The sequence below is a fragment of the Saccharomyces eubayanus genome, chromosome VII (genome assembly GCF_001298625.1).
Source record: "Saccharomyces eubayanus strain FM1318 chromosome VII, whole genome shotgun sequence".
In the NCBI taxonomy this organism is placed as follows: domain Eukaryota; kingdom Fungi; phylum Ascomycota; class Saccharomycetes; order Saccharomycetales; family Saccharomycetaceae; genus Saccharomyces; species Saccharomyces eubayanus.
In genome coordinates this window covers 65,460-88,807 of record NC_030982.1, presented here as the reverse complement: position 1 = coordinate 88,807, position 23,348 = coordinate 65,460, and the positions used below count along the sequence as shown (strand labels likewise).

Genomic DNA, 23,348 nt, shown 5'->3' with positions numbered 1-23,348 from the left:
ACTGTCTTGATAATATTGAAGAAAAAAAAAGTTTCTTGTAGTGTAACAGCTAGGTGCTAATAAAGCTGAATTTCAATGAGTGAAACGAAGTGTTTTCGAATACTATGAAATAACCTTACTAAATATACACAAACACACACAAAAAAGGTGAAAGCTAATAAAAAAACGACTCGAAGGCTTAAACGCTGTTCCTTAGGTGCTTCGGTTTCTGTAATAACAGCTGCAACACAAAAAGGTTAACTTTGTTTAGAAGAGTCTCCTGAGAAACGTTTTCTTTTAAATTGGGTCAATAGAAGAAATTAACCCAGTTAATGGCTTTTAGAGAAAAAAAAAAGGAAGAAAAAACGAGAACGAGAATCTGGTATATGATCCTTGTACGTTTTTCTTAAAAGATCAATGATTTGTGGAGCTTAGCTTCTATCAAACCCTCTCTAAATGTAACAAAGCGTCTAATGACTAATGAACAAAATCCTCTTTGAACCTTTTCTGGTGCTAGAAAAATTCAAAAAGAAATTAAAAGAAAAATTTTCCCCGTGACCCGGAACCCGACCGTAATAAAGAATGAGCGTAATATCGGTAAAAATAGAAGTATTATTAGGCAGTTTTACGTACGGTATGTATGTATGTTATTTCTTAACAGTTGCTAGTAAGCTTTGATGTGTGAGAAGGGAAGAACGCATTTTCCTCCTCGGAACAGCTGTGGTGGGAGGAAGTTGAGCGGAGGGGTTTTGCTCAGTGAATGTGGTATCTTGCATGCTGACGTCCACTTCACCTGCAGTTGCGTTTTGGTCGTGGTCTTGGTCGTGGTCTTGGTCTTGGTCTTGGTCGTGGTCTTGGTCTGGTTCTTGGTTTTGTTCCGATTGCTGTTCGGGAACAGGGCTAGGGCTAGGGCTGGGGCTTGTCCATTTCACTTTTTTGTTGGGGAACTTTTGTTGTTGAAGGGTCTCCATGGGGACAGCCAATTCAGCAGCCGTTGTATTTATTATGTTTACGTTTGTGTTTGTGAAGGTATTGCTAGGATCGGCAATGAAACTTTTAGCAAACAGTTCAAACTCTTCATCGATATGCACCAAGTCTTGGATTATGAATTCGATATCTGGGGTTCTGTCCATTAACCATTTTGATAGAAATTTAAATCTGCAATTCAATCCGGCATCCGATATTAGTTTTTCTGTCATTATAGATGAGTTGATCAAGATTTCGTTTCTTTGCAGTTCTGATATTTGGTTGAGACACGACTCTAAATACACTAGGTCGTAGGTCTCGTCCCAGTCTTCCATTTCTCTTAACTTGTTCAAGTCAATGGAGTGTACCTGTTGAATCACGGAATCTAATGCATTAGTTTCGTCAAACTTTATTTCCAATTCATGTATCTTGTTAAACAGTTGTTCGCTGATCATTTGGCAGTTACTTATCACAGGTTGCATTTCTGCCGCCACTATCTCGTCTTGTTGAAATAGCAGTACTAAATTATCCACTTCCAACTTGACCATTTGTAAAAATCGTCTTTTGCAGAGTATCAAAGATTTAAGGATCTTTGCCACTTGATAGGTTTCCACGGTGGAATATGATTGTTGGACACGATTGATGCATTCGTTAATGGCTAATTGGATCTTCTCTTTGTTTAATTTATATTTTGTTAGTTTCAAAGATATCATCTTCTCCTCACGTTCACGTAACTCTTCAATTTGTCTCTTTTGTTCCGTGATCATTTTCAAATACGATCCCACATGTCTACTCAGAGACTGCTGGTTTCGAATGATCTTTGTCTTGATCTCTTTGGCGCGGTTGGCATATTTCAAAGTATTCAACGTTTCGTCATAATGAGAACTGCTGGGTGATATGCAAACGATCATCACCGTTTTACAATTCCCGCCCAGTGAAAACTTCAGTAGTCTTGTCAACTTGGAATCTCTGTATGGGATGTGACAAGTTCTGCTGCCATCATTTAGGCATAACGCGTTAATACAATTACCCAATGCTAGCAGCGATCTATTAATGTTGGCGCCCTCATGCAGTCTTAAACCACGGTTCCTGGTGGCAGCGGCTCTCTCGCTTCCAGCAAGATCAATGACTGACAGTGTAGCAAAAGTGTGCTGTGAGGTCAAGTCTACTAGTTTATTGGTCTGCATTATGTGAATTTGCAGCACTGCATGTGACCTCGATGATACTTCATTGGCCTCCGTCGGGGACGTGGTTCTGTTTATATTCCCCTGGACGACTAAATTCATGACGTCTTCCACTGTGGTAGGGTTGTGGTACGACAAATTTGCCACTTTTATATGGTTCTGGGTATCTTCTCTGATGATCAATCTTTTGGATGGTGTCTCTGGATTTAGAAGGTCCCTTATTCTTTCATTGTATATTTCCAAATAGGATACTGAAATCTCGAAGTTTTTTTCGTCTTTCAAGTCGTCAATTTTATTGAATAATTCCTCCATAGCCAGGAAGATGATCCCCGGCTGTGATGGGGTGCCACTTACGGTGTAAGTCTTACCACAGCCTGTGGCACCGTAAGCAAACACAGTACTGTTGTATCCGTCCAGTACAGAGTCCAAAAGCGGACTGGTTGTCTCTTTGTAGACTCGCGTCTGTGAAGAATTCTCATCGAATAGTTTATCAAACACGAACTTGATTTCACCTCCATGTCTTCGGCGTTGCGAGGCAAATTTGTTCGTAGCGTTGCTGTTGCTGTTGATGCTGGAAGAAGCGGTGGGCTTCGTGGCTCTTGAACGCATCGAGTTCAAGATCTGGTCGCTCACTTTATTCAGAGGATTTCTGTCGGCCGGATCAAATATAAGCATCCGATCGTCCACACAGTCCACAATCTTACGTATGCCCTCCGGTCTAATGACCTTCCTTCTCAGAGAGCTGTTTCTCCTACTCCTCGTAGAGCCCTCATCAACGTCTATGTCTATATCGGAATCGGAATTGGCGCTCATGGGCAGAATCAACGACGAATCACCCAATCCGGGGAAACAGGCCTCTGTGCCAGCAGCATCGTTAACCAGCCTAGTCTTTTCTGTAGAAGTGAAGGGCCTCACTCGTATGGCCACCACTATAGAAGACTGTCTTGTTTCAGGCGCGTCCATTTTAAAATGTGCCAATTGAACACAACTGATGGAAAGAACTAAATGTGAGAAGAAAAAAAATGCAAATGAACTGTAACCGAACGATTACAATAAGGAATATGAAAATCGTTAACGTAAACAAAGAAAATCAACAAGTTCGAGGTGCTGATCTAGACTTTAAGCTGCAGCAATCTGCGACGCGCTTACTAAAAAATGAAGTTTACTGTGGGGTCAGGGCACTGTACCGAACAACTAAAACTCGAACTACCACACAAATCTATACTCCTTCTGTCTATATTCGGCAATACACTACATCAACAGTTCACTAAACTCTGTGCATATAATTCACGTATAATAAACAAATCAAAAAATAAAAATAAAAACACGGCTACCAAAGGGGAAAAAATAAAACGCCACTTTTAGGGTTTTTTTGATTTTCAGCTAGGTCAAGGTAACTGTTTTTATATAATGTTATTAGGGCTTTTTTTAAACTTTAGGTCATAAGAGGAACTCGCTAGGTCTTAAATAGTGACTTTAAAAGCAATAACAGAATAGTAGACCAATTAGAAGAGTCATGTTGAGTTAGAAGGGGCTTGATCAAATACAAATAGCAACAGCAATCAGAAGCAGGCAACTACAGTGCCATCATGTCATTCAGGTTTAACGAAGAGGTCTTCGGCGACAACTCGTTCAACGAACGAATACAGGAGAAACTTTCTACAGCGTTGAACTCGCCATCAAAGAAGAAGCTGGATATTTTGAAAAGCGGGATAACGGTGCAGAAGGTGAACTTCCCCACAACACCACAGCTCGAGATTCTCGACCTGGACATCATTACGCAGCCCCGGTCACTGGCCAAGGGAATCTGCAAAATCTCATGCAAAGACGCAATGTTGCAGATACAGACGGTTATAGAGTCGAATCTTTTGCTCATCAACGAGCAGGACACTCCCAGCTTTACCACGCCGCGGCTGATCAACAATGGGTCGTTCACAATCCCTATAACGATGACGTTCAGCGCCATCGAACTGGAGGCCATCACGAATATTTTTGTCAAGAACCCTGGCATCGGGATCTCGTTCAACGATGTGGACCTGGATTTCAAGTTTGACTGCTCGATCAAAATTCTGCAAAGTACTATAGAGAGAAGGCTTAAGGAGTCCATGCACGTGGTGTTCAAGGACGTCCTGCCCTCCTTGATCTTTAATACGTCGCAGAATTGGTTCACCAGTCACGGCGAGGGGACCAACACCGTCCCCAGTAAGAAGGACCACCATCACCAGCAGACCACGATGTCGAGGCGCGTGATCTTGGACGGGTCGGATTTCCAAGAGCTCTCTCCAATAAACATGCTACGTCTTTCTAGCATTGTTTCGTCACGGTCTACTCTGTCGCTGCATTCCACGGTGATGAATTCTCTTTCTGCCATACCCGGGTGTCTGGAAAGACAAAACTTGTACCGCTTCATATCAAGGATGCCATCACTAAACAACTACTACTCTTCGCCATCGTCGTCATCGCCCCAGGCATCGAATGTGTCGCCCAAACAGTTGGTGAAGCCGTTTTACTGTGCCCACAATCTACTACCCAAGACCGTTCTAGATTCTGGCAAGTATGACTTGCCCACGATAACAAAGATCCAGTCCCGACTTTTTGACCGGAGCAACAGCAACGACGACAACACCAAACCAAGAAGAAGAAAGATCAAGTGCAAGAAGACGCGGTCGCCYCCAAACCCACAACCATTGACACAAGAAGACCGAGATGTCGGCGACAGTACGGCCACCATCGAAACAGTAACCCCCACTCCAGCTTCAACGCCGGTACCCGTGGTTGCAGAACAAGTTCCGCCATACTTTAAAACCACAGTATCGATAAGGGATAAGTATGTCATACCAGAAAAGATATCGCTGAGTTCCGACACCAAAAAAGAACCATGTAAGAAGAAGAAGCCATTTTACTTCGTAGGGTTGAATTCGCAAGATTCGCGAAATAACTCGAAATGGGGCATGGAGGAAAGTCCCCCGCCATATGATTAAAACAAAGTACATACGCAAGTACATAACAGCAACAATACATAACCTCCTATGTAAATAACGTAAAGAAACTTCATGCTAGAACAGTTTGCTCAGTCGCTTTCAAACGACGATCTTGGACCATTCGTCCTCCGTGTAGCACTTGCAGCTAAACGCATGGATCTGCTGCAGCTCCTCTTCAACAGCCTTGTTCACCGCACGGCTTCTCATTAGCTTGTTCTTCCCTAGGAAGAAATTGCTGACCACCACAATATCAAACGATTGACCACAACCGTACGAAAGATCCGTCACGATGATGTGGTAGACTCCAGGTATGGCTGACTCGATCCTCTCACGGAGCCCCTGTTCAGTAACGGACATGGTATAGTACAATTAGCGCGTTTTGCTTTCTTGTTCTGCTATATTAACGAGTGCGGTTTTGCAAATTTGTCAATCATTTCGTCTTTTCAAGAGTTTAATTATTACATATAAACACCGAAAAAGCTATTTCACCACACTGTTAAAAGAAGAGTCATAAAAGTAACCAAACCACAATGAGCAGAGCCATTACTAGAGCCCAATTGGATAAGGTCGTGCGTAGCATCACCAAGTTCTATCCTCAAAAGTACGCAGACAAGAGCTGGGATAACACCGGTCTTCTCATCGACTGTTCTACTGCACAAGCCACCGGTGCCAATGCAAACTCCAAGGCGAAGATCCTCCTGACTGTGGACCTTACCAAGTCAGTGGCCCAAGAAGCTATGGATACTGACTGCAACGTGATCATTGCCTATCACCCCTTCATTTTCCCCAGTTGGAACAGGCTGAACCCACTTACAAATCCACAGCACGAAACTGCCATCAAGCTGATTCAAAACGGTATATCCGTATACTGTCCTCACACCGCTGTCGATGCAGCCCGTGGTGGTGTTAATGACTGGTTAGTCAAGGGTCTAAACGGCGGAGAGGACGTCTCCAAGTCTTATGCCTTGGAAACCGTAAGCGGCGAAAACGACGACTTGGTCGGCTACGGTAGATTCGTAGAGTTCAATAAAGATGTTTCGTTGAAGCAGGTCATCGAGAATGTCAAACGTGCCTTGCGGATTCCTTACGTACAAGTGGCATCTGCTGCCACGCCCTCCGCATGGGGCCGTATTATGATCAAGAAAGCTGCCGTTTGCGCCGGGAGCGGTTCTGGTGTGTTCAAGGAACTGAGGGAGGACGTGGATCTCTACTACACAGGTGAGATGTCTCACCACGAAGTGCTGAAGTTGAAAGAAATGGGCAAAACCGTTATTGTCTGCAACCACTCCAACACTGAGCGTGGATTCCTACAAGACGTCATGCAGGGATTGCTGCAGGATGACGGCCACAATGTGGTCGTCAGCGAGCACGACCATGACCCCTTGACTGTTGTATAACTTATATAACCACATAGTTATTATCTAGCCATCTCTATTACTGTAGTACTGTGAGCAACTACCCTCACTCGTGCGTAATGACAATGTGTATCGGGGGGGAAGAAACAACGATCATCAAGAACAGAGCAGACATGGATTAAAACATACACTGTCAAAAGAAGAAGGTTCAGCACAAAACAAGACTACTGCACTCAGCATACTCAGACTACTCGCACAAAAATACGTTAAGAGATGTCGACGGATACCATGTATTTCAACAGCTCCAGGCTGTTGCCATCGGCTGGCAAAAACAAGACAAACAATCTTATCAAACATAAATCCAGAAAGAGTCGTGCGGGTGAAAATACTGCTAAGAACATCAACAATAACAGTTTCCCTACAGATATACCTCCTCCTCAGACCCTACCCAACGGTGAAAAGCCCAACTTCGGCCATTCTTCCAACAAGAAGCCGTCATCTCGCCCGAAGAAACACACATCCTCCTTCCCTTCCTCTTCCTCTTCCTCCTCCTCCTCTTCCTCTTCCTCTTCCTCTTCCTCACCTTCTTCAACCTCTTCTCTTGGTAAGAAGAACAGACAGTACAACACTGATGGTCCACGACAGAACAACGGGGACGAGACCCGTTTGCTCAGCCAGAATTTGAAGAACATGCTTCTGAACCCAATCCAAACCCCGCATCGCCCTCAGGGGATAATACCAATGAATTGCAGCGGCAGTGCAAAGAAATTCAGCCACTCATATGCCGGCTCCACTTTTGCCACCAACGGCCCAAGGGAAGCCAAAAGCTTGCCCAAACCAAGCTTCTTATGATAATCTCTTGTAGGGACTTTTTTTGATTCTTTTTTCTTTTTCTTTTTTTTTTTTTTTTTAATAAAGAAATGATGCATATTTCACTCAATATATACCTATATACCGGTTGTACGAAATGCGTATGTTCGTTTTGGATCTGGTTATCCAAAACGGTTTTTTGAGCTGTTTTTTTTTTTCATTTTCTCAGTATTGTTTATCATTATGCTGAAAAAGAAAAATGACAACAGTAGTGAATAGTAAATAAGACACACGTACAGCTCATCTTGCCGAAGTAAAGGGGAGACGGGACCAGCCGCAGGAATACAGGAAATGGACGAAGTAGTACCGTTGTTTCGTGACTGTCATATTGCGCAGATTAAGGATTACCAGCTGGAGTTACAAAGCGATTTAGTTAAAACAAATGAAATTTTCCAGAAGAATTTATTAAAGAACTACAACAAAATTTTAAACTTGACCGATGCTGTCAATGACTTATCCCTTGACTTGAAGTCGATCGACCAAGATTTCAAGTCTCTGTGCTTCAATGATGAGAAATTTCAATTGAACAAATTACCTCCACTACCGCACCATCAGACCACAACTCATATAACGCCTGTTGGTACCGAAGATACAGCCTCCATTGTACCTCAAAACATACTGGTAATTTCAAATTGGACCATTTCAATTAGCAATTTTTGCAACCGTATCTCTACCTCCACCACACCTTCTCGCATATTCGACGATTTATTGTTGAATTTTCATGAATTATCCCTAACATCAGTTCCCGCTACATTTGAAACTTTGATCAAGAACAAATGCTACCAGTTACAAAAATTCTTGGTGGACTCTATGGAGACATTGAATTTTACTCTATTACAGTGGGTAAAACTTTATAATCTACTAAACACCGACTTCACTTCAAAGTGGGATGCCGACATACTCTCTGCATTCAACGAGTCATTATTTGAAACTCTATTTAACGAAAATGTCCAAGCTTTGTTGAATTCCGGGGCTAAGAATAAGAAACATCAGTATTACTATTCCAATGAACAGAATAACGATCCAATTGTCACAGGATTTGTAAATTCATCCATCTTTAAAGATCATCTAATTCGCAGAACGGTGAAGGAGATCAATACGCATTTAGGTACGCTGTCTACCCTAATAGCTAAGTTCAAGGAATCGGATTCTTACCGTAGACTGGATATATTTCACGATGACAATAAAGACCATGATGATAACATTGAATCTGCGCTTGATGAGGCTACGCTGAAACAATACATCGAAACAGCAATATCTTACTCAAAGGGCCTAACTAATGACGAGACATTGGAGATTTACGAAACTGTGCAGCCTACAATTGAAATTCTGCAAAATCTAGAAACGTATAAATGTCCGCAGGAAACATTGGTAGAGCTGAGAACGAAACTAATTACCCAGCTACAAGATTTTAAAACACAAATCGAGGCCTCTTTACCGTCGTCGTCGTTAGCCAGACCAGCAACTATTGTGGATGATTTTATGACTCACTACAACAACCAAAACCTCCTACGATTAGTCACTGGCCAAATTAATCAATTAACGCGATAATGGCACGAGGAAGGGTACCCGCCTCGTAAAACTATTAGTGGTAATGATAAATGATTATGATATAATAGTTTATATATGTATGTGTACATTTACAAGCAAACAGTCATGTCCATAGTATATTTTCTTCTAAATTGGTTCTTTCTTTTCTATCGCGAGAGCCTTAGACGTAAATAAGATATATGACTGTTGAATATACTAATTCAGATTTGGCCACGTACCAAAATGAAGTGAACGAACAAATTGCCAAAAATAAGGCACATCTCGATTCTTTAACCCATCCGGGTTCAAAAGCAACATTCTCCGTTGACCAAGACAATTCTGCCACATTGCAAGACCCGGACTCAAAGGTGTTTTTCTTTGATATTGATAACTGCCTTTATAAATCATCTACCAGAATCCATGATCTCATGCAACAGTCTATAGTGAGATTCTTCCAAACACATTTGAAGCTAGCCCCTGAAGACGCTCAAGTATTGAACAACACCTACTACAAGCAATACGGTCTTGCCATCAGAGGACTTGTGATGTTCCATAAAGTGAACGCACTGGAATACAACCGTCTTGTGGACGATTCTTTACCCTTACAAGATATTTTGGAACCTGACATACCTTTGAGAAACATGTTATTGAGGTTAAGGCAATCCGGCAAAATTGATAAAATGTGGCTTTTCACCAATGCATATAAAAACCATGCTCTAAGATGTGTGAGATTACTGGGTATAGCGGATCTATTTGACGGATTAACATATTGTGATTATTCTAGGACGGATACGTTAGTCTGTAAGCCCCATATTAAGGCGTTTGAAAAGGCCATGAAAGAAAGTGGGTTGACGAATTACGAGAATTCTTGGTTTATCGATGATAGTGGGAAAAACATCGAGACCGGCATTAAATTGGGAATGAAACAATGCGTACATTTAGTGGAAAATGAAGTTAATGAAATTCTAGGACAAACACCAGAAGGCGCCATAGTCATTAAGAATATATTGGAGTTACCGGATGTTGTACCCGACCTATTTTAAGATATATCAATTTCAAATATACTTATATAGATTCTTTGAGCATCAATATGCCTCTATAAAATGAAATAAATTAGAACAAGGAAAGGCTCCCCGCTTTTACATTCCTCATTTACGTAATGGTTGGGCTTGTTGTTTCTTTTGTTTAGCAACAGCATAAATAATACCTGATAAGAAACCTAGGAAGATGGAGAAAATGGATAGGAAATTTCTTGGAGCATCAAAGAAAATCAAACCAGATAAAGCAATTGGCAACTTGTTCAAAGCACCGACCATAGAGTAGGTAGTGGATGAAGTCACACGAACACACCAACCAGAACAGTAAGAGATCCCGACGGAGGCTACACCACTGATGATCATCGCAGTTACCGATTCGTTAGTTAGACTGTTGGTCAAATTAGCAGAAGACCAATCTTCCACACAGAACGAAAATAATAGTAGGATGGGTAAAGCCAAGACGTTGTTATAAAACATGGTGTCGAAATCTTTGAAGTTGGTCAATTTAATTCTCTTTCTCATTATAAGAACAAATAATGCAGAAGAGATACAATTGGTGAACATCCAGAAATAACCCGGGTTGAAAGCGGCAACAGCACCAAGAGTTCCATCAGTCAATGAAGCAGCCTTGGCAGCCACAGCTTGTTGGTCACCCCAGGTAGCGACAATGGATGATAAAACCATCAACAAAAATGAGGATAATTCCATTGAGGTGACGGAGCCACCAAAAAATAAGACTTCACCGTAAGCAATCAAGATAATAGTCAAATTCTTGAAAATGGTGTAAATGGGGACGGCCAAGTATTGCAAAGCCTTAGAGGAAGTGTAGATCATCAAGACCAACAAAAAGGAGATAGGAAGCCAATTTTTAGCGTCTGTTTTGTTGAATGAACGGAACTTGGCATACCCTAATACACGTAGGATCATCAAGGTCAACGTGCAAACCAAAGATTGCACAAACAACATAACAAAGTTCAGGTTGAAGTCTTTTAAGTTGACCACGAATTTGTTAGTGACGGTCATCAAAATGGACGAACCACAATAGGATAAAATGGAGATTGGGCCGGAATTAGCTACTGAAGCCAATGGGTTATGGCCAGCATGACCAGTTTTCAAATCAGACATTCGGGCAGAAGGTACTGTTGTGGAAGGCGCTTTGAGTTTCTTTGCTTTGTATGTTCCGATTGCTGAAAAGAAACCTCAAAACTCAATATAAACAAAAATAAGCTTGGCAGCGTTATATATATACTTTCTTTTCTGTATGCTGTGTTCTGATCGCGAAATTTCATTTTCCTTTCAGTTTTTTTGTCGGCAAAAAGAAAAGTTTCAAGGAGGGTAAATTCATTCTCGGACGCGTTTTCTTTTTGTCGTTAACAGTGATACTTTTTTTTCTTTAACGCGTTTTCTATTTCGTGAAAGGCGATATTTGGGCAGGTAGGCGGCTAACTATAAAGAAAAAAGATAGTTGATAATAAGAAATTTATAATATTAATAATATACATATATAAATATATACGCATCTAGCTATTTATACCATCAACCTCGTATTATTATGTTTTTTTCAAAATGTGGACAAGTGATGACATTGAACCATCAATTTTGTTTTGTTGTTTTTGTTTTTTTAGCTTTGTAAACGTTTTTAAATTTGTTTATAGGATTCTATCTTAGGACCAATGTACTCATTTCTTGGTTGGGACGGCGGTGTAGATACCGTCCTTGGAGAGGGCCTTGGAGATAGCAGGTCTCAATCTGGTGGAGTACCATGGGACACCAGTAATCATTCTGGTAACTTGGGCAGGTTCGATACCAGTTAACATAGTGGTGAAATCACCGTAGTTGAAAACAGCTTGAGCAACTTCAACTGGGTATGTTTCAGTTGGATGAGCGGCTTGGAACAAATAGTATTGGGCCAAATGGGCTCTGATATCAGAAACGTAGATACCCAACTCAACCAAGTTGACTCTTTTGTCGGATGGAGCTAGAGTGGTAGTTGCTGGGGCAGCAGCGACACCGGCAGCGATAGCAGCGACACCTGCAGCGATTGAAGTTAATTTGACCATTGTGTTTGTTTGTTTTTGAGTGATTGTTTAGTGATGATTTTTGCTTTATGGGAAAGAAAAAGAATGAAGGTATACTCCCAAAGATAGCTGATCGAACTGCCCTATTTATATGTCTGTTTTGGCCATCTAGTGTCCGATTGTGTTACCAAAGCTCTATTCAACATCCCACACTGCTCATCGCTGTGGGGGGGGGTTTTGTTCTTGAACGATTCACCTTTAATAGATTTCGTATATGAAGGAGTGCTGTGTATTGTTCATTACACTTTCGTATGTCAAGCCAATGCGCACAATGCAAGAATTCAAGAGTGCTGATTACTGAGAAGGCATCTTGAAGGAACCCTTTTACGTGCCTTCTGTAACGCTGCCATTTTTGGCCTCTCAAAGAGGCTAAAGCAAATCTGGGTTTGGACCCTCGTTCAGGGACCGTAGGCATAGCCTTGCCCACCATGCACTAAACGGCGCCAGAAGGAAAACCGGAATTCCTCCTGCCGTGAGTGTTGGCAACCCGCAAGCGCCATTATGTGTTTTATGAGTCGTATTCTTTAGGGTTCTGCACACAGAAATGGCACTTGTACATTGTAGCTACACCATACGAAGAATAAGAGCTGTCGATGCTTGAGTGCGCGCAAGATCTTACGAGCTTCTTGTCTCAAAACCGCTAACCCTGGAGTTAGGCTAGTTTAAATGCCCTACGTACGTCGTGCGGGATATTGAGCGGGTAGCGTTCATAATTGAGTTACGGGATCTCTTTGTTGTAACTCTGAGGGTGATTTCCCAATACAGAAACGTCTACGAGCTCAGCGCGGCTGAGCTTGCGATGTCAGTAAAAGAACATTGAAGGCCAGTGTTGAGGCTTTGCATGGGGAGAAGCCTTAGACGCCTAGGAGCTGTATTTCCCCTCTACGACGAGAGTATTGCAATAGGCGTCAACACACACACACACACACACACGGCAGACTCTTTAAAAATTGCCCTTTTACGTCTTGTTTCAACCCGTAGCTCGTAATCGCTAGATAACGAAAAGAGTGCTGGAAAATCCGCATTTGATGGATTTGCGGAACGACAGCAGTTCGTTCTATTGGAATGAGGATTTATCCTATGCCCAACCATCACTCATTGAACGGTGCGAAAGCACCACTGAGACAACGATGAAGAACCATACATCAACTGGTGCTGCCCTCTTTGAAATGGACCCCACAAAATAAAATGATAGCTAGAAGTTGTAACCCAGTTGATCTCAAATTGAGATTTTGAATAAAGTACCTTATTTGTACCTAAATATAGATAATAACTTGTCTTTTTGCCTTATGTAATTATCCAATGCCAAAGGAACGGGAATGACAGTCCTCGAGTAGCCAGCTATTGTCAATACTGTGAACGCTATAAGAGCTCTGTCATTGCTACTGTGACGTTTAGAGGCTTATTGAATTTAAGCGCCTTTGTATTGAAAACAAGAACCCCACGCAAAATTAAAAGAGAGAAAAATGCTCGAGCTCTGTTCTCTTACATCTTTGCTCATCATTTTCGCACAAGCTGAGTTTATAGACAGCAATGGTGCTTATATATACACTAATGCTAGCGAATTGTCTAAACTAACTCGATTCCCAGTGACACCCGTCTATGGGAAATTGCAAGACATTAACCATCCGAACGGTACTCCCAGATACCTTTATGACGACAGCCAGGTTAACATGGACTACATAGATACAGCATTAGAGGCGTATCAGTATCACAACCCAGCTACGAACGTGTCTAGCTTTATACAAAATACCGAAGCGAATAAGAGTGATAGGGCCGAGCTGGCAAAGAGGTCAATCGGGATAATGGCCCAAGTTATAACGTCAGTGTTAGAGTACGCGTGGTTCAAATTCCACTCCTGTGGGGCGGTGTACAAAACCATAGGCCACACCCACTACAGAATAGAAATTTGCACTACTAGAAAAACTTGCGAGATACCACCTGATATCATCAAAGCAGATGAGGCTGACCTCGAAAATTACTCATCCTTTATTTATGGCTGGTTCATAAGCGACCATGATTCTACGTGACGGTCCTGCGTGTCACATTATAACGAGAATAATAAAGAAAATAAAAATTACTACCCTCCCTGCGCGCCAGGGTGGTGTTAACCTCTCTGTATGGATCGAAGTAATCAATATTACAAGGACTATGAGCTGTGCGCTCATCTTTTTGCGAGAAAAAGACCTTCTACAACCAGATTCACGTGATATTCAAAGTTATCAGTACTCAAGGAACTAAAGGCCATCATTTTCACGAGCTACAAAAACCTGAAAACCGCATTAGATACATATGTAGATACAGCTCCAAACTTAGTGAAAGATTACATAATAAGCCCACAAGCTGATATGTTAATCTGATGTAGCGTATAAACTTTATTTTGAGTTGCAATACTATGTTAGTATTACTTTTGCAGTAGATAGTTTGACGGTTACAAGCAATACGTACTGTGGCTTTCGATCAAATGCGACGGCACAATTGGCTAGCATAAATCATTTTCTTTCATATCAAACCATGGCTAATTTATCAGTTAGCAGGTCTTCAACTTCATCTCCTATTGATAATTAGTATTGCATTGATTCTAGAATCATATTCAGGATGATCACTTGAGTCATCCATTTTTACATGAATAATTCCATCTTTTACATGAGTTTTAATGTTCATGGCCTTGTTTTCCAAGATAAAATAGTATATTTCTTGCGTTTCCTCTCCTTCTTCTCTTTCTCTTTTCTTTTATTCTGCATACTTCCCTCTTGACATTGAAGCGGCCGTTACGTTGCGCGTTCTTAGATTGATATCATCACGCCCGAATATTTCGGATATCGAAATTTGCGTCGCCATGCCATACAAAGTATCAACATAGGATACATCTTAAGGTAAGCTTTCATAATACATTGTTACGAAGAACAGGTCATGCCCGTATCTGATATAGCATCAAGTTGCAGCTTATTCTAGCCATGTATCGTTACAAGTACCCGAACGTTGAATATTATTAGAGCTTGATTGTTATCCGTGGCAATAGTAGTATTCTTAGAGAACCTACTAACACCTAGACACCTTACCAGATTGAGCACATCTGTAGAAGTTGTGTTATCTCTCTCCATAGGGCCTGGTATTTCCACTGGCAAGTATGTACGAGCATAATGCAGACGAAAAAATGTTGGCTAGTGCCAGTAGAAAACCAATTGTTATTCTCATTTTTCATTTTTTTTTTTTTTGGTTGATCAAAAGTTTTATCGAATTCATACTTTTTAATGAATTGTTGAAAGCTGTTCAAAAAGACAGGAATCTCTCCAACTTTGTTCATCTTATGCTTAAAAGATATTCAACCCTTCGGGTAATATTTCCTATTTTTGAGGTAAGTGCATCGAATAAGTAATATGTTCCAGTGGCATTATTATCTTTCATGTAAGGTATGTTGTATTTCATCGAAATTTATTGATACTAACCTTTTTCCTAAACTAAGAATTTAATTATTAACTTTATCAATCTTTTCATCGATTTCCATCAACTGGTCGATTTCTGGAATGTCTTTTTCCTGTTCAGCCTTGCCTGCACTTCCATTACTTTTATCGTTTAAATTGTCTATGGACATTTTATAAAGTTCCAAATCATTTTGAGCTTTTTTCTTCTGTTTGTCTTCAAAAGAAGTGTTAATACTTAATTCTTGAGGTTCATTAGTAATATCCTGAATTTTGACTTTTGATTGAGCCTACGTGAAATTGTTGTCGTCAGTAACATATCTTGTCTCATCACTCACTGGGGTTGCCATGTTTTCTATAGGTTTCTACACCTATCGTATTTATATGTATGTTATTGCACTCTTGTTTTAATTTTATTCAATAAATATATCTTACAACTTTATATATTGCTTTTGCAGCCCAAGTAGTTTGAGCCTGACCCACTCTTTGAGCGAATTAGTAGATACAGTGTAACATTCTGAGAGCAAGTACGATCCAGTCAAGGCCCGGTCACCATAACTGTAACCTCTCTTGGCGAACAGCTCGTATTCACCACCGCTATAACCGCGCTTATGATCGCTGAATGGACCGTAACGCTTGCTGATCCAATTGAATATCTTAGTGTCGCTCTCAGTGGCAACTACTGTTATATCGTCAAATCCATCCATATTTTAGGCAACCCACAGTGATGTAGACACGTCTTGTTCCCTTAAACAGTCGGTCCAGTGGTGGGAATCAGTTATCACACGTGGGTCGGTCTCTGAGTATGACAGGACGAATTGTTACACAGGGACAGAGTACAGAGTTAAGTTTGCTACTGTGTAATTGCCCAAACAGGTCTCTAGCTTTACTAAATCGAGAGTATTATTGTGGTAAGTTATGTTGTAAGGACAGCCGCCTACATAACCAATTTCGGTTCCTGTTCCTGGCACTTGTACACAAACTGCTGATGCAGTCCGGAATACCGTAGCCGCTAGACTTGAATAACAGGTGAAAAAACTCAAAAACTGTTGGAACAAGATTCAACTATTGTCCATCTATTACTATTATATACGATGTTAAAAGATGACATAAATTACAAGACCAGTAAGTTAAGATTTAAAGTGTCGTCGAAATTAATGGAAGCTGAAGCGCAAGGATTGATATTGTAATAGGATCAATGAATGACAACATATAAAAAGAGGAACAGAATCATTTATAATATTATGCAAAATTATTGATTCCTTTCTGTGGATTCCTAAATCCATGAGGAGAATCTCTAGTATAATCTATATACGTAATATTATAACATTAAGAAATAATGGAATCCCAAAGATCATCATACAATTTAAATGGTTATTAAAAACATCAAGTGTTGATGATCTAGTAAGTATTAAATCCAAAAAAAAAAGTGCTTATTCCTAATTTATACCAAGAGGTGTACTTCCTGGAAAGTGTAAAGTTTATATGGTAGGTTGAAACTGGAACTCTATCACTAATAAGTTGGTTTCGTGGTCTAGTCGGTTATGGCATCTGCTTAACACGCAGAACGTCCCCAGTTCGATCCTGGGCGAAATCATTTTTTTGAAACTGGTGAAACCGATTTCATTAATACATAAGTGAGCAGTTGATGAATAAAGTATATTCTATACACGCACATATACACCACTTGCTCCTTGCAAATTTATACAAGTCCGTTCAGACGTTCTTCCAGTTTTTTGTCTTGCTTCCAGTTATAAAACGCAGTGGCTGCACCACCGAACAAAACAAGATTAAACGCCATTCGCATTCCAGTGTACCCTACATTCCATTGGTTGCCCTTGGATCTACCACCACAGGGACCATAAGATAAGAAATATGCGGCTTTGATCTCCTCTAGCGGTAGGTGCCTCCAATCTTCTTCCATTCTCCATCGTACATACTCTCTGATTTCATCCCTAACTTCAGGCCGTAAAGTGGGCCATGAATTCTTGATGTTCGTGATTTCCACTACCGGTGGTTGATACGTGCCCAGAGATCTCTTCCCTGCTAACCGCACAACACTTTGCCTTATCATCTTCCGCTTTTGTCTCTTCTATACGTTGTCAATTGTGTTAATCATTTATATGAATGAATTCTACTTTCTTTTCTATGGCGCGAAACATCAAATTTCAGAATACTTTTCGAAGAGAGATGATTAAAGAACATATACATAGGTACATGGTAAGCAGGTATACACTGAAACGCCGTTGCACATTATCAGCTACAATGAGTTATGAACAGTTATATGTATGTTCTTTTAGTGCTGGATTATTTTCATTTAGTTTGCTTCTTCTCAAAACTTATGAATAATGAACTGCTCCCTTGTTTCCACTCATGATTACTAACAAATATAATCCGTTCGCGGTATTTGCATCATTACTATAGAAAGAGTTTCACTCTACTGATAGCTTCGTCCCATTCATTGGTTTGAACACTCAACCAAAATATGCTATTTGCGGTTTACTGATTACTTTAACCTTAATATCTTCTGCTTGCTTTGTTGTTGGTTCCAAATCTTCGTTTTTAAAGAAATTCTTTCTTTATACACTTTTGAGTATAATCGGCAGTTTGTTTGCTGGGTTAACTACTGTTTTCGCCACAAATTCGTTCGGAGTATACGTTTGAGCTATTGTTGTTAACTTGAAAGCCGAATAGATGAATGGAAATATATAGATATATTATATTTAGGAAATTTTTTAAACGTGAATATTAAAAAAAAGCGATAAGTGATTTCATTACATAAATGAACTAGTACGTATGAATATGCAGTAGTGGGACAATTAAAGAACTGTATATCGTGATTTCGTTATTGGGTTTTGATTATAAATTCAGCACATCTTCGTCGAAGTTAATAGCTTTGTAATACCTTGGATCGGACGAATTAGCTGAACCAAAGGCATTATATTCAAGTAATGTGGAAAGCATGGCTCTCGTGTTTGATATTACATTCTCTAACGCACATTCGCTATCCTTATGTAAAAATGTCAGTATTGTGCCGTTGGTAACTTGAAATAGTCTTTCCTGCAGGTATTCATCTGTTAAGTATCCTGATATTTCTTTTGGCGCTTCCACAAGGGGATTGGAATATGCTAATAATGCAGAGACGTTGCTTAATTGTCCGCTGAATCTATCTCTTAAAGCTTGTGGAATCTTGGTATCATAAATAAATTCGTTGGACAATTCCTGCCCTTTCAAAATCAAATCTTCTATTTCATCGTCATTTTTGGATGAGCTTTTCTTAATCATCACCAAATAGTTTGCTAACTTTAACTCAAAAACTAGTTCCAAGTTATTCTTTAATAAATCCGGTATTTCACGGTTGATGTAATCGATGCATTTGGAAATTTGATCTTTGTTTATCAAATACCTTAATTCTTGTCTTATCTTCACCATGCGTTCTTCTTTCATGATTTGTCTTTCATTGTGTCTGATCACGGATTTACTTTCAGAGTGTTGCCCGATAATATCAACAGTATCCTTCTGTAAATCTTTCAAAAACCCCTTTGCAACATCAACTAACCCTTCATGAATCAAGTAATCATTTATCATCACATTTAATGTATTAGGTAGTGAACCATCATCCATTTTCAGGGTATTGATCTCGTCAACATCTGGCCTGGTTAATTTTCCGTTTACAAATCTACTATCCTCTCCTAAAAGGAACTTTGAGTTGTCGTCATTTTTATTGTCAGGTGTCTTAGAGTGCTGATGAATTGCGACACCGTCTTCTTGATCAATATCCATTAAATCTTCATCAATACTTGCTGATTTTGCCTTGCCACGACCATTTTCATTTTCTTTCTCATCTTCGCTTTCATCAGATTCGAATTCGTCAATGGAAACGTTAATTTGACGTCCGCGACAAATCTGTTGGTAGGTTAGACTTTTCCATTGATCCTGGTATCCAATAATATCAAAGACGAAATCTTCATTCAAACCAAAATTAGTCCTAATGGAATTCCCAGGTCTCAATGCCACATACGGCACAAATTCTAAATCGTTCAAATCTGTAAATGCGTTACCTAGATGAATACCGTTTTTCGTAAAGAAAATTGAACCGTCAATAAAATTTATACCACAGCCAATAACGTCATCTCTACCAAAGGGTTTAGCGTACTCCTTTGATTGTTCTGTTGAATTGGTTATTAAGCCATCAAACCCACAAAAGCCGAATACATTCAAATCAAACCCATATTTCTGGCACTTGGCTATAGAGCCATCCACATTTAGTGATATTGCTGAAACGCCCCCTTCATAGATATAATCACGCCTTTGGGAGCTTTCCGTGGTAAAGGAAGTAGAAGGTGGCCTATTGGAAGCAGCATTATTACCACCACCTAGGCTGCTATTAGAACCAGTCACACTTGAGCGAGAAGCATTTTTCTTTACGTTAGTTTCCATTAATTCGTTTTCCACTAGTTTATATCCAACAACGATATTGCTATTTTCAGCACTTTCTGTACTTGTTACACTTAAAATTTTGATTTCATAATAAAATATTGTTAATTTATTGTCTGGCAACGATTTATTGGCCCAAGTAACGGCAAAGTCCACCTTCCCCGTATTTTCAAAAGAAGTCCTAAGTCTATTCCTTGCTGAAGCAGACGAAGTACTCGATCTATCATAAGTCATGTACGAATGATAGTCTGGGTTCGGTTGTAAATGGGTGATACCGTCCTGAGATATTTGAAGACTGTTGTTTGGTTGAACTTGCCATCTAGAAGGTAAAAAATACCCAAGTATTTTATAAATATCAGGAATCATTGTGTTTTTCTTCTTGTTATCATTACTGGACAATCCTTCTACTGTCTCGTTGTCGTGCTTGCCGTTACCAGACGAAACTCTGGGAGAAGAAAAAGAAGATGAGGATGACTGATCAGGAGGGTAGTATTGCAGATTAGCATTCTTGTCCGCTGTACTCCACAAGTTCCTCGGTCCTGCTTCTTCTATAGTGACGGATGATCTAGATCTTTGGTATAACCACGGGTCAGAAATTCCTCCACCGCTCTGATGCACATTGGGCACATTAGTATCGGCGCCTTCTTCTCCTCCTTCTTCGCCCTCTTCGTGATGATTGGACTCATCGGCATCGTCATCGCCTGTATCGGTATCCACCTCTCCTTCGAGACTTTCCAAGTCGGACTCATCATCATCATCGGCATCGTCATCATCTTCATCGTCGTCATCATCACCATCATCATCATCATCCTCTTCATCGGCATTGTTGGCGTTATCGAGACTAGTGTTGGAGTTAAGTGCCATTTCACGTTCCGATAGAACAGGTTCTAATAGTTCCTGAGCAGTTTTCCCAATCTCTGTGGAGGTTTTCATAAACCGAATTGAATTCCTACTTGAATCTTTGACACCAAACCTCAAAGTAAAATCATTAACATCTGGATAAAAGTACTTATAAACTTGAATCAAATAATCGTCATTGACAGCTTCAAATGAGATTGTACCTAGCACACCTAAATTCATTAATTTTGACCAAATTTCCTTCCTTGTTGAAGCCGTTAACTTTGCCCTGCCCACGCCGACTGAATTGGAATTCTCATCAACACTAATTAAACTTGTATTTTTTAGCTTGTGGAAAAGTTTCCTATGTTGCAAGTATAAAATCCATAAATCGTAAGCCACAGGTTGTTGCAGCAAATACCTCGGGAACAAACAGTTGATAAACTCCCTGTCTACATCGTCCATATATTCAGACATCTTCAGTTACTATTACTGGAACTCAATGATCGCCCTCAACCTACACTTTACCTCCGCTTAACAATATTAAATCCCCGGCAAATTCCTTGGCTCTCTTTTGATTGATCCACCAAATTTCTCCCCTGAAAGAATCGCGCGTACCGTAGAACAAAAAAGGAAAGATAGTATAATATTAATGTTATATTCTTACATATTATATATATAAAGATAAAAAGAGTAATGGAGTGTGCGTATGTATGTATCTATATACATATATATATGTGTGTGTTTGTGTATAGCAAGCATGTAAGCGTTTATCACAACGTCATGGTGGTTGTTGTTGTGATGGTTGAGGTGGACGTGTAGGATAAGTCTTCGTCTTGTTGTTCTACTTCTCGCTGTTGCAGTAGGTCCTGTTCCTTTTGCAACTTTTCGGCAGCAATCTTTTCACGTTCTTTTCTTTCACGCTCTTGAAATTGCAGGTTGGCCTTCGATCTTAAAATATAGAGAAATTCGCCACTTTCTTGGGTGATCGACAAGATTTTCCTCTGCACTCTCTGTCTAAATTCATTAACACGGGATAAACTAGCAGGGTGATGTGCTAATTGGTCTCTGGACTCAATTATTTGTTTTTTGCCCTTCAAAAACTTCTTCCAGTTAGCAGAAGACTTCGCTTCTTCTTCATCAGAAGTAGCATCATCCTCAGTACCCATGTGTGCGTTGATAACGTCTACGTAAGCCATCCTCTTGGACCATTCATTTACGATAATATCCCCCCACTCTTCAAAGACCTCGACGTTTTCCTCTCTGATTCCGTTGACTTTCTTTTCGATCTCCTGGGTGATTTGGGTCAAATCTTCTTCCATGGCATGTGTCAATTCATCCAAGGCAGTCCGAGTTTCATTGAAATACTCGCGTACCAGCTCTCTAGTGATGTATTGAGAAATCTGAGTAGTACCGGATTTCTCAAAATAAATTTTCTCTCCGTTTTCACTGTTGATGCCTTCCATGCAATCGATATCATTGATAGCTAGCGAAATCTTAGAGAAATATTTCTTGGACTCTTCATCCAAAACTTGAAATTTGGACTTGAACTTCTTGGTTTCATCGCCCAATTTACTATTTATATATTGAGAAACATCCTTTTCGAACAACCGGATCACGTCTTGTGTCTTTTGCGATATGGTTTCGCCCCACATGTCGAAATCCTCTTGCAAAAGAGCCTGCTCATTGACATTGACATCCGTCGAGCCTTCAACTTCTGTGGGAGCATCATCCTCGTTTGCATGACTTGCCACAACGTTAGTTTGTTCTTGATCCAGTGTAATAGTTTTAACCACTGTCTGGGTACTCGTTGAAGTTATTAATTCTTCTTCAGATCCCGTAGTCTCCACAGTTAGGACTTGGTCTTCAGAAGAGGGCTCGCGGGTCACGGAGCCATGGATGCCGTGTTTATCCTTGTTCACAAACCCGCTCAATAGCTTCTCTTCCGTGTTACCTACAATAGCGTCATATTTGGATTTGATACGTCTTGAAATGATAGTACAATAATAGTGGGCCAGGTTCTTGTACTTTAGAGCAGTTGCCCGCAATTGCGAACAACGTTCAGCATCGAAGAATTTGTCAACGCTAGGTTTCACAAGCGAGTTATATTTGGCTAAACAGAACTGCCCAGCCTTGGCCAATTGGGAACGCACCAGCTGGTAGTATTTTCCGCAATGCCATCTTTTGCACTGCGAATGGATGACCCTGAAGGCCGGCTGTAAAGCCACATTATTAACTTTCACGGCAACGCCATCGATGACAGGCTTGACAGCCGTGTCAAACTTACGCGCCAATACATTGAACCTAGGGCTGATATTATTGCTGTATAAATCAGAAGACCCAGACAGATACGTGTTCCAGACCCTGGGGTTGGTGTAATGGCAAACTGCCTGTGTGTGTTCGCATGATATGTTTCCGCCATTCGACTGGCAATAATACTGCAGTGTCGTCACCAACACGACCAGTGTCGTGATCAATTTGATAAGCTTCCCCATACGTTACGTTACGTTCTCGCTGGATGATAATGTTGCTGTAATACTCTGCACGATAAAATGGAATGCAGTGGTGTGCAAGAGAGAGAGAACTCAGCTTCCTTTAAGGTTGTTCGTCTTTGATCCTCCTATTAACTTCATTATCCCCTTGCACGGCTAAAGCCGCCTTATTCCCGAGTT

General features: G+C 40.4%; 12 protein-coding genes and 1 non-coding gene across 13 annotated transcripts, besides 1 other annotated feature; 7 read left to right on the top strand and 6 right to left on the bottom strand.

Moving 5' to 3' along the window:
- Positions 1–626: 626 nt before the first annotated feature.
- On the bottom strand, positions 627–3,092 carry KIP3 (tubulin-dependent ATPase KIP3; the record flags this gene model as incomplete). Its single annotated transcript, XM_018364934.1, has 1 exon — positions 627–3,092. The coding sequence occupies one exon, from the start codon at positions 3,090–3,092 to the stop codon at positions 627–629; it is 2,466 nt and encodes an 821-aa protein (XP_018222034.1).
- A 626-nt stretch (positions 3,093–3,718) lies between these two features.
- On the top strand, positions 3,719–5,110 carry MDM34 (ERMES complex subunit MDM34; the record flags this gene model as incomplete). The annotated part of the gene is made up of 1 exon (XM_018364933.1): positions 3,719–5,110. One exon carries the CDS (start codon positions 3,719–3,721, stop codon positions 5,108–5,110), a length of 1,392 nt encoding a protein of 463 aa, XP_018222033.1.
- Positions 5,111–5,640: 530 nt separating this feature from the next.
- NIF3 (uncharacterized protein) lies at positions 5,641–6,507 on the top strand (the record flags this gene model as incomplete). The annotated part of the gene is made up of 1 exon (XM_018364932.1): positions 5,641–6,507. The coding sequence occupies one exon, from the start codon at positions 5,641–5,643 to the stop codon at positions 6,505–6,507; it is 867 nt and encodes a 288-aa protein (XP_018222032.1).
- Positions 6,508–6,738: 231 nt separating this feature from the next.
- On the top strand, positions 6,739–7,317 carry EDC1 (Edc1p; the record flags this gene model as incomplete). The annotated part of the gene is made up of 1 exon (XM_018364931.1): positions 6,739–7,317. The coding sequence occupies one exon, from the start codon at positions 6,739–6,741 to the stop codon at positions 7,315–7,317; it is 579 nt and encodes a 192-aa protein (XP_018222031.1).
- Positions 7,318–7,626: 309 nt separating this feature from the next.
- COG1 (Golgi transport complex subunit COG1) lies at positions 7,627–8,886 on the top strand (the record flags this gene model as incomplete). Its single annotated transcript, XM_018364930.1, has 1 exon — positions 7,627–8,886. One exon carries the CDS (start codon positions 7,627–7,629, stop codon positions 8,884–8,886), a length of 1,260 nt encoding a protein of 419 aa, XP_018222030.1.
- Positions 8,887–9,065: 179 nt separating this feature from the next.
- On the top strand, positions 9,066–9,908 carry SDT1 (nucleotidase; the record flags this gene model as incomplete). Its single annotated transcript, XM_018364929.1, has 1 exon — positions 9,066–9,908. One exon carries the CDS (start codon positions 9,066–9,068, stop codon positions 9,906–9,908), a length of 843 nt encoding a protein of 280 aa, XP_018222029.1.
- Positions 9,909–10,013: 105 nt separating this feature from the next.
- On the bottom strand, positions 10,014–11,027 carry VRG4 (GDP-mannose transporter; the record flags this gene model as incomplete). The annotated part of the gene is made up of 1 exon (XM_018364928.1): positions 10,014–11,027. The coding sequence occupies one exon, from the start codon at positions 11,025–11,027 to the stop codon at positions 10,014–10,016; it is 1,014 nt and encodes a 337-aa protein (XP_018222028.1).
- Positions 11,028–11,581: 554 nt separating this feature from the next.
- DI49_1756 (SRP1/TIP1 family protein) lies at positions 11,582–11,962 on the bottom strand (the record flags this gene model as incomplete). The annotated part of the gene is made up of 1 exon (XM_018364927.1): positions 11,582–11,962. The coding sequence occupies one exon, from the start codon at positions 11,960–11,962 to the stop codon at positions 11,582–11,584; it is 381 nt and encodes a 126-aa protein (XP_018222027.1).
- A 1,484-nt stretch (positions 11,963–13,446) lies between these two features.
- On the top strand, positions 13,447–14,010 carry DI49_1755 (uncharacterized protein; the record flags this gene model as incomplete). Its single annotated transcript, XM_018364926.1, has 1 exon — positions 13,447–14,010. One exon carries the CDS (start codon positions 13,447–13,449, stop codon positions 14,008–14,010), a length of 564 nt encoding a protein of 187 aa, XP_018222026.1.
- Positions 14,011–15,197: 1,187 nt separating this feature from the next.
- Positions 15,198–15,752: a mobile genetic element.
- A 1,173-nt stretch (positions 15,753–16,925) lies between these two features.
- DI49_1754 lies at positions 16,926–16,999 on the top strand. The gene has a single exon. It is a non-coding gene; the product is annotated as a tRNA-Val (tRNA).
- Positions 17,000–17,104: 105 nt separating this feature from the next.
- On the bottom strand, positions 17,105–17,476 carry MTC3 (Mtc3p; the record flags this gene model as incomplete). The annotated part of the gene is made up of 1 exon (XM_018364925.1): positions 17,105–17,476. The coding sequence occupies one exon, from the start codon at positions 17,474–17,476 to the stop codon at positions 17,105–17,107; it is 372 nt and encodes a 123-aa protein (XP_018222025.1).
- Positions 17,477–18,261: 785 nt separating this feature from the next.
- VID30 (glucose-induced degradation complex subunit VID30) lies at positions 18,262–21,153 on the bottom strand (the record flags this gene model as incomplete). The annotated part of the gene is made up of 1 exon (XM_018364924.1): positions 18,262–21,153. One exon carries the CDS (start codon positions 21,151–21,153, stop codon positions 18,262–18,264), a length of 2,892 nt encoding a protein of 963 aa, XP_018222024.1.
- Positions 21,154–21,449: 296 nt separating this feature from the next.
- SHE10 (She10p) lies at positions 21,450–23,171 on the bottom strand (the record flags this gene model as incomplete). Its single annotated transcript, XM_018364923.1, has 1 exon — positions 21,450–23,171. One exon carries the CDS (start codon positions 23,169–23,171, stop codon positions 21,450–21,452), a length of 1,722 nt encoding a protein of 573 aa, XP_018222023.1.
- Positions 23,172–23,348: the final 177 nt, after the last annotated feature.